The following is a 9,006-nucleotide window of genomic DNA, read 5'->3' as shown; positions in this document are numbered from 1 at the left end:
TCATCCCTCACGTCCTGCAGCTTTATCATGTTTATGTTAAAATGAATAGATGAAAAACTGAAAAAAGAGAGAAAAACAATAACTGTTTGCTTAAGAAGAATTCCCCTCTACAGTAACAGTATGACAACATGTACATTAAGGAATGTCGACACATTGATAGTTGTTCATTAGACAGAAGCTGAAAAACATTTACAATGAAAATAGTGATCGAAAAACTATTCCGAAAAATATAAAACCTTTGAAATTTAAAAAATAACTGGAAATAAAAACAAGAGAAACATACAAAAATACCTCTTGCAAGAACCTCAACAACGTCAAAGATCAATGTGTCTGTGTTCTGACTTGACACCATAAATTATCACAGTTCCACAAACACCCTCCTCAACATACAAGCACACAGAGGTGCGCGTAGATCCTATCTCTTCTTGATCTCCATCCACTGAAAAGTTACAAAGGGTCAGTTTGTGGCACGAACCGTCCGGCTGCTTCTAGGAAAGCGATGAACTTTGATGTGTTTGGACAGGTGATCGCTGCGGGCAAACTTTTTATCACAAACAGGACACTGGTAGGGCTTCACGCCTGAATGGGAACGCCTGTGGCGGGAGAGCTCATCTGAGCGGGAGAACCTGGGGAACACAACACAAAAAGGACATTGGTCAGCGCCCATGAAACTCTGTTCGCAGTGAGCAGTTAACCACAGTACAATTGGGTTTAACGTGAAGATGAACTTTGGTTCTGTAATAAGTCTGAGCCCATGGAAGGCCTCAGGCATTTACAGGATTGAATATCTGCTCATCCGCGACCAAGCGGTGGCCCGGAAACAGAGGAGATCTCTTTCCGAGTTGCCTATATCTGGATACTATGTATCATTGTTTTCTTGCCGACTTGAAAACTAGACAACTAGACACCATCTCTCTCACATACAACACAAGACCACAACTGAAATAAATTCTGCTCCCACGTCAGTCAGGCAAAAAAAAGAAAAAACTCCTGCCTTCCAGCCATTACCAACCAATTTAGCAGCGATAAATACACTTAATCTCTGAGGGGGCCCCATAATTGTGCACTAACACATGGAAATAACTCAAGGTATTAAATTGGTGGAGAGAAAGACACCTCCCACGCTGAAGCAGCTTGAGCTCAGCTCCATAAACTTCCACGTCATACTTGTAAGAGTCAACGAATTGCTCTCGGAGATCTTGCTTCATCTTCTGAAGAAAAAACTCTGTTTCAATAAAACTGTAAAGAGTACAGTCAAAGAGAACCTGATTGAAGCTCATTTATAAAGTGTATTAACAAAAAGCCCCTTCACCTCTTTGTGCATCTGGGTTTGAAATGGCAGCGACATTCATCAGCTAAACATAAGAAAATTTCCAGTGTACATATATAAACTTTGAATACCATTTTGCTTATAGTACCAAGTACCCTAATGAGTGAGCTTAGCTGTACATTTTTTTAAATTAATAAACTCAGGTGAAAATACACACATTGTCTTAACCGCTTGTCCCATACGGGGTCGCGGGGAACCGGAGCCTAACTCGGCAACACGGGGCGTAAGGCCGGAGGGGGAGGGGACGCACCCGGGACGGGACGCCAGTCCGTCGCAAGGCACCCCACCCGGGATTCGAACCCCAGACCCACAGGAGAGCAGGACCTGGTCCAACCCACCGCGCCCCCCTCAGGTGAAAATAAGACAAGACAATACATTGGAGACAAACTGTCTGAACTACAATACACAGAGAAAGATCTATTTTAGTTATCCATGTCCGTGACAGATAAGTTTATAAATGTACATCAGCTGTATATTTACTACATAATGTTTTCACGTGCCCAACTCGAGCAGCGTTCCCACTCTATCTCAGCCATCGGTGTGGCTGCTCACATGATGAAACTTTAGACTGAAACCCTCATCTATTTTCGGAGAAAATCTTCTGGTTTTTTCCTCCTGCTTTCATTTTACAATAATGCAAATACAATTGCTGGCCTCCTGCAGTTCAGCATTCACTCCTCGCTGCGCTGTTTTCTGGACCTGCCTCGGGCAGCCGCTGTTTCGCTGCGTGCGCTATGCGTCGTCGCATTACGCGCTAATGTGCTTTAATTCGGCATCGCTTCTAATCAAGTGCAAGTCTGAGAGGTAGGCCACGTAGGTACAAGTTATGAACTTTTGGTTCATGTCCAACTTGAGCATGGGAAGCAATGGCTTGCGAAGGCATTTTAAGGCACTTTAAGCCAACCCTTCCTGCTTTCCAACCAGATCCGGTGGAGCAGGCGTTCCGAAGGGGGAGGTCATGGTAACTATTCAGGAGGTAGCCTTTGTTGGATTCATTTCCAAGGCAGTTCCCTCCAGCGCAATTGTGTGCAAAAATTAAATAGGCCTAGTTCCCCACTAACCCACCTCCCTCTCACTTTCACTCGCGCTAATTCCTGCAGCGGAAAATTTTGTCTCTTGACAAGGCCACTTTGTCTGTGATGTATTCAAAGACCACGTTACTATGGTTTCTTTGACAACTACAGATCATGTGCTATGTTGTCACAAATGACAGGTACATATGCAATCACTCATAACATAATTGCACACATTTATAAGTACTTTCAAATAACTTGTCCTGTATCAAAAAAAAAAAAAGAAAAAAAAAAGATTTACAATTTTTTTTGTTCTAATATCGCCCTGTGCTTTTTCTTATATCTGAAATAAATGGAATTTTGGCAACACCTGGCACATGAGAGTTACCTGCTGAAGTCTTCTTGTGAGCCTCAGATTAAATTATTAGGATCACAGGCTGAAATAATGAATCTGCTGAGCCGTTAAACCAAGAACAGAGAGACCGAGCGCCGGAGTTCTGCAGGCAATAAACACAGAACAAATGAAAAGTAAAATGCCATAGGGCTGGGAGGGTAACACACATTTGTGGCTTCTTTCAGCCAGCACTCGCTCATTAATCTGGAGATCTCTGTTTCAGCTTGCCTGCGAGTCCCTATTTGTAATCTATGCTTCCAGTATCCTTTGCGAGAGAAGGCGCACACTACCAATCCCTTATTTTCTAAAGACCAGGGTTTGAGTGACACTTTCGTGCACCGGAGGGAGGCTTGTTGAACTTCACGTTCGAGAGTCACACACTAAGTCACTTGCTCACACAAACAAGTCCTTCTATGTCCACTAATGAGATTGAGCAGCGTGAAAGTATGCAAACATCATATGCATAACATGACATCGCATGATGAAGTGCAATACACACACACACACATAAAGGAGCCTTTTACTCTGCGATATACGCACAGAAATGCATAAAATCATCCTTCTCTCTGTCATGCACACATAGGCTCTTTAATCCCCTGTAAAGCTTAAGAAGCACATGCTCCAGTGAATATCTGTCAAACCAGAGGGAGTGGTTAAACAGTTACATAACCGCAGTCGATTCCAAAACGAGATGCCAAAAGAGTTCTGTGAATGTAGCCGCTAATCACACGTAAACAGCTCTCAAGACAGTCTTTAAGCTACGCTTAGCGAAGATGACACTGGGTGTATTTATAACAGATTGGTTAAATATGTCATTCCATTCTTCAAACCAGTTTCACGAAGCTCTAATTACAAATTGCAGCAGTAGCGCCCACGGAAAAAGTGCAAGTGTAAACGCCGAATCTGACAGAAAGGCCTAACGTGCTCTGTGAATCTGAGATTGCCTAATTGGGGGAAAAAAAAGGAAGTATTCTGTACACATGTACTTCTGCTTAAAAAAAAAAAAAGAGAGAGACGGTGGTCTGTCTGACAAATATAGTGTGAGGTTTTAAATAAAAACATCAACAGCTGTGAGGTGACTTGGGTCATTTCCTGAAGACTTACAAGGCAGCGCTCACAGAAAAAACAAGAACATAAATTTCACACTGATTTTTGCCTGTATAAAACACCAAATCTGTTTTCATGGATATAATCCTTACATTACAGAGCAATCCTACATGCACTTATAAGCTATAGTTGATTTATTAATATATTTACCTATAGCTTCATTAAAATTACCGACAAGGAGGGAGAAATACTTGTGTTGAAACCAATCTCAGTGTCGTTCAGTGTTGAAGGTTTAATTTTTCAGAAATCGCTTTGTAAATTCCCCTAAACGGCAAAGTGCCGGCACAAACTGAGGACAACTTCCAATCAGCCAGGTGTACGCTACTGGGAAAACATCAACCGTAAGTGTGCGTTTAGATTTTACACCACTCTAAGAATGAACTTCTTATAGCAAGGAAGTCCTGCGTACACACACCTTAGCAACGGCGCTGCTTCCCACGGAGTGCTATTACAGAAGAATATATGTATTTCTTTGCTAAATATAGAATATATATTTTTGAGGTATACCTGTGCAAAAAATGGACTAAAAGAAACACAGATGATGTAAAGCTGCAGAGCTGACACTGAGAGAGGACAAACAGGGAGTTAAATTTCCACATGGTACTAATACACAGTAAACAGAAAATCACATGCAGCTGGCTTTGCTGGGTTAGGCAAATATATGTCTTTCTTTTTCACAGTCAGCCTTCAGATGCACACTTAGACAGAGAGGCAGACTTATCCTAAGATCATAAGACCTCAACAGGCCAGCCTAATTTTGGTATGTTGTAGTACAGGCTTCACCAGATGTAAGGAGACAGAAGGCTGTAACCATATTTCGCCTTCCTTGCGTTCATCGTCCGATTTGTAGTTACATCCTTTGCGTATCTTGGTGCATTAAAGCACATTTTTAAATCATGGTAAAGTACATTCTGTCTGTAATAATCGAACGGGTACCTTTCATATTGTACACAGTATTTTGCTAAATGTGACTAAGAGTGAAACATGACACAAATGATATCATAAGCTTCTTATACAGAATAATTTGTTACGCTGATTACGAATAAAATTCGTAAATGTCAGAACTGGCTTTAACAGCCCACATGATCATACTTGCAGGATGTCAGTATTACCTCCAACCACAGCCTGGCCAGGTGCAGGCGAAGGGCTTCTCCCCGGTATGTCTCCTCAGGTGTGCTTTCAGGTGACTACTCTTGGTATACATTTTGGTGCATCCAGGAAAAGTGCATTTGTGCATTTTGATAAGGTCCGCAATTGGGTTCTTCTGGAACTTCTGCCCTGCAGCTAAGAGGCCTGCGGCCTGAACCCCCGCACCTCCTTCTCCCGCACCCACAGGCTTGGCTGCTATGGGCACGGGTGCGATGCGGACAAACTTGGACGATACATTAAGGCTGGAAGAAGGTACCAGTGCTTGTGGCACCAGAGCGAAGGTCTGTCCCTGTATGTTGACCAGCAATTGGGCAATCTTAATGTCCGAAGCCGGCTGAGGGGATACCTGGGCGGGAGGGGTTGGGCTGCTGCTCTGTTCCTGCTTGACCTGAATGGGTTGAATCTGCAGGATGACCGGCATCTCATTCTTGTTCATTGAAAGCGGCTTACTGGGAACCTTGCTTGTTACATTTCCACAGGAGCCTGGGCTGGAGTTCATTGTGGGTGTGCTTTTGGTCTCGGTATGGCCGGTGACAGCGGCACTGGACACAGGCGCACTCTGGTCTGGCTGCTGAGCCCCAGTTTCTGACAATACCGAGATCTGGCCGGTCATTTCCAACTCTGCGCCTTCAGCCGACTCCTGTTTCATAGCCACCACTTCCATATTTTCCTCCAGGAACTCCTCGATCTCCTCCAGGGTGGGATGGAAAGGCCCTGTCTGGTCCTCCAGGTCAGATGAGAAGATAGGAAAGTCAAAGTTCTCCTCTTTCATGTGCTGAGTTGATAGATTTGATGTTTGCGAGTCCCACACTAAGTCAGGAGATGGAGAAGTCTCTGACACACCACCTAGTGAGGTCTGAGACAGCAAGAAGTCCAGGATGCTCTCCTGGCTTTCAGCACTAGAGCTGCTGCCATAGCTGGAACTGAGCACCTGAGAGTCCGGGCTGGAGCAGGATCGAGGGCTGGATGAGTCGCTGAGGTCGTCCTCGGAGAAAGGTGAGGACAGCACCTGGTAACTCCCTGCATCAGTCACCATATCCGACAGGTGGCATATTGACAGGGAGCCTCCATAAGGTAGGAAGGTCTCCTTGCGTGCATGCAAATGGTCCACCATTCCTGGTGCGGCTAGTCAAAACACAAATTTCACTGCTCCTGTAGGTACTTTGCTAAAATGTTTCTATTTATGATATTTTCTGTTGACCTGGCGTCCTCTTGAAAGACAGAACAGCCAACTTGAACACAAAATCAAACAGCAAAGTAATGAGAGACAGCCGACTCTGGCAGTCAGATCTCACTGGAAAGATGTGCTGGGTTTGCAAAATGTCATCCAAGGAAGTTCCTGGAGAGAAGTAAAAAAAAAAAAAAAAAGTTTGTTACAAAAACCATTTGTACTCTATGAGTGCGCAGATTTACATAACACATTGCCATGAATTTAAAATCCCCCAGAAATCTAATAAAAAAAAACTCTTTATAATTTATTATTGAAATTCAACATGTCTTCAGAAAGTCTGTAATTGCCCAGCCAGTGCTATCATCTGGTTATATAAAATACAAGTCAGGCACTTAGTCCAACTCTAGCCTTCTGTAATAGAAAATTAGCATTCCTGGAGAAAGCTATAATGTCATAGGACTCTCTCTCTCTCTCTCTCTCTCTCTCTCTCTCTCTCTCTCTCTCTCTCTCTCTCTCTCTCTCTCTCTCTCTCTCTCTCTCTCTCTCTCTCTCTCTCTCTCTCTCTCTCTCTCTCTCTCTCTCTCTCTCTCTCTCTCTCTCTCTCGTCAAATGGCGCGCGGGGAAATACAGCAAGAAAAGTTCCGCAGTTTTGCCGTGAATCTCAACTTTTCCCGTTTATTACACGAACGAACCACACGATTTCACTTAGATCAGTCCTGGAGCTCAGTGCAGTGTCTTCCAAAAACACGGAATAAAGCACCGAAGTGGGTATTTATTATGGGGGCTCGAAATACCGAGAAAAAATTAGGCACTTTAGGTTTCGTTTATAAGCGGAGGTTTCAAAATCACCCTGTTGTACAATACATGATTCGCACGGCGCTAACAGAGACACATCATCAAATATCCTAATAAAAACGTTTTAAAACACGTAAATTACTCCATACTGCATAAAGAATCTGCACACATATGTGATCATGGAAAACTGAGCACGTTGCACAAAAAAAGAAGACACAGCACAGCGCAAATGAAATGGACGAGCGGTGGCAATATCATTCCTAATATGATTGTTGAGTGATGATTGGAAAGGCAGTATGTCCGATATCACTGCAATGAGCACATCTGATCTTTAGCAAAATAACCCGGAGACTGACGCAAAGCAAAGTCCGCGGCAAAAGCTTTCTGACAGCAAGCATGCGTGTAGTGACCGCCCCCCTTCCTTCCCCTGGACCCCCTTTTTTGGCCCCCGTCGCTCCAAGATGACCGATAGTAACCCTCCTCCCCCATACCCCCCCGACGCCCCCCCCCCCCCCTTCAGCGACTGTCAACAGCGTGACGGCGGAGCGCGTGCTGCATGCCTTCAATCGCGCGCCCAAACCACCTTCACTGCATATTACAGTATTTACGATGACACCGAACACAACACCATGAGTATGAATGGGAATTTAAAGAAATGTGTACGCTTCATCTCTATATTTATTCCCATCTTTTTCACACAGCGCGATAAATCATAATTAACTCTAATTGTTTTTTTATGCACTAGGATTTAGTTAGCCAACAGTTGAATTTAAGAACAAATAGGTTGCAGCACCGCAAAGGAGAAACTAGTCTAAAATGCTAATTTACCTTCACCATTTTATGTACGTATATATGAGTATGTACTGTGTATATTTTTTTAATGATCTCCGAACTGAAAGCTTCAGCCCACGCATATGCGTTTCTTCGATAAATCAGGATATCCAGCCTATTAGTAGGGTTCTCGTGAAGGCTACAATAATAAAAAAGAAAAACTGCAGCATTAAGCTGAGCAGCACTGGCGCACGTTTTGCCCACATTTGTCATGACAGACAGAGAGTGGCTCAGCTGCCTGGGCGGCAGCAGTGTTCAAATTTCCGTGGCGTCTTTCCGCGGACTTAACGCAGGCTGCACATGTTCCTTAAACCACACATGTCCGCTGGTCAAGCACGAGCGGCTACGAGGGGCTACAACGTAAACATGTTTTCGTCCTGCGCGCGGCGCGCGAAATGGGGGGGAACGCGTACGCGCCAAATTTATGTCATACGCTAGAAAAACACTGTGTAAGAGCAGCTTTTCTTCGTTCAGGCTTACCTTATTTTACTGATTGAGAAATCAAAATCCCTTTTTATTAATCCCACGATTTAGCCAACTGAACTGTCAATCCTCGTTGCCCTTGGAGCGGGCCAGCAGTTGCAACGGTAAAAGAGGCGCGTAGGACTCCGCGATCCCTCCGTACTGTAGTTGTACTATATTACTGTCACATGACCACTGGCGTGCGCGTTATAAGAGTAAACCGTGGGCACGGCCTACCGAAGGCTCGTCTTCGCTGCGGGACGCGATTGGCCAGTGGCGGCGGGAAGGCGGGTCTTCACGCTTGACGTCATCGCGAGCTGTTGCCAACGAGCCGCTCCACATCAAGGAGAATACTTTGTGTCACGTTTGATGCCACATTAATCTTACAAATTTACAGAACTGTCTGGAAGGACCTGTTCCTCACAGGTGTAAACGATATCTGAAAGCCGGAAACGAGGGAAAAGACTTAAGATGAGTCCAGTGAAAGCCACAGTCAGTGTGAAGCATGTTAAAGCTTGTCGCGAACACACCAATAATAATAGAGACTGCGAGGGCTGCGCTGTGTCAAACAAACATGGTTCAGTACATTTCCTCTCAAACAAACTAAGACATATCATAGGCCTAAAAAGGAGGATCAGCTATCTCCGCAAAGCCTAACATACTCCACCAGTACAACACTATATATTGTGTCAATTAATGCTACAGAGTAACTGACAAGTTGATACACTGCCGTGTTATATGCTGATCATGGCAA

At 44.2% G+C, this 9,006-nt stretch overlaps 1 protein-coding gene across 1 annotated transcript; it reads right to left on the bottom strand.

The window, feature by feature from the left end:
• Positions 1–238: 238 nt before the first annotated feature.
• On the bottom strand, positions 239–8,439 carry LOC108918179 (Krueppel-like factor 15). The gene is made up of 3 exons (XM_018725245.2): positions 8,271–8,439; positions 4,957–6,332; positions 239–626 (listed from the first exon to the last, which is right to left on the bottom strand). Exons 2-3 carry the CDS (start codon positions 6,105–6,107, stop codon positions 458–460), a joined length of 1,320 nt encoding a protein of 439 aa, XP_018580761.1. The 5' UTR covers positions 6,108–6,332; positions 8,271–8,439; the 3' UTR covers positions 239–457.
• Positions 8,440–9,006: the final 567 nt, after the last annotated feature.

This window comes from Scleropages formosus, chromosome 22 (assembly GCF_900964775.1).
Source record: "Scleropages formosus chromosome 22, fSclFor1.1, whole genome shotgun sequence".
NCBI lineage: Eukaryota > Metazoa > Chordata > Actinopteri > Osteoglossiformes > Osteoglossidae > Scleropages > Scleropages formosus.
The sequence above is the reverse complement of the archived record's forward strand: the minus strand, read 5'-3'. Positions and strand labels throughout refer to the sequence as shown.

Bases quoted from the DNA above. Each gene is read 5' to 3' on its own strand.
- LOC108918179 (XM_018725245.2), bottom strand. From the start codon at position 6,107: ATGGTGGACCATTTGCATGCACGCAAGGAGACCTTCCTACCTTATGGA. The intron at 627-4,956 runs GTAATACTGACA...TGTGTTCCCCAG, and splicing joins TGGCCAGGCTGTGGTTGGAG to GTTCTCCCGCTCAGATGAGC.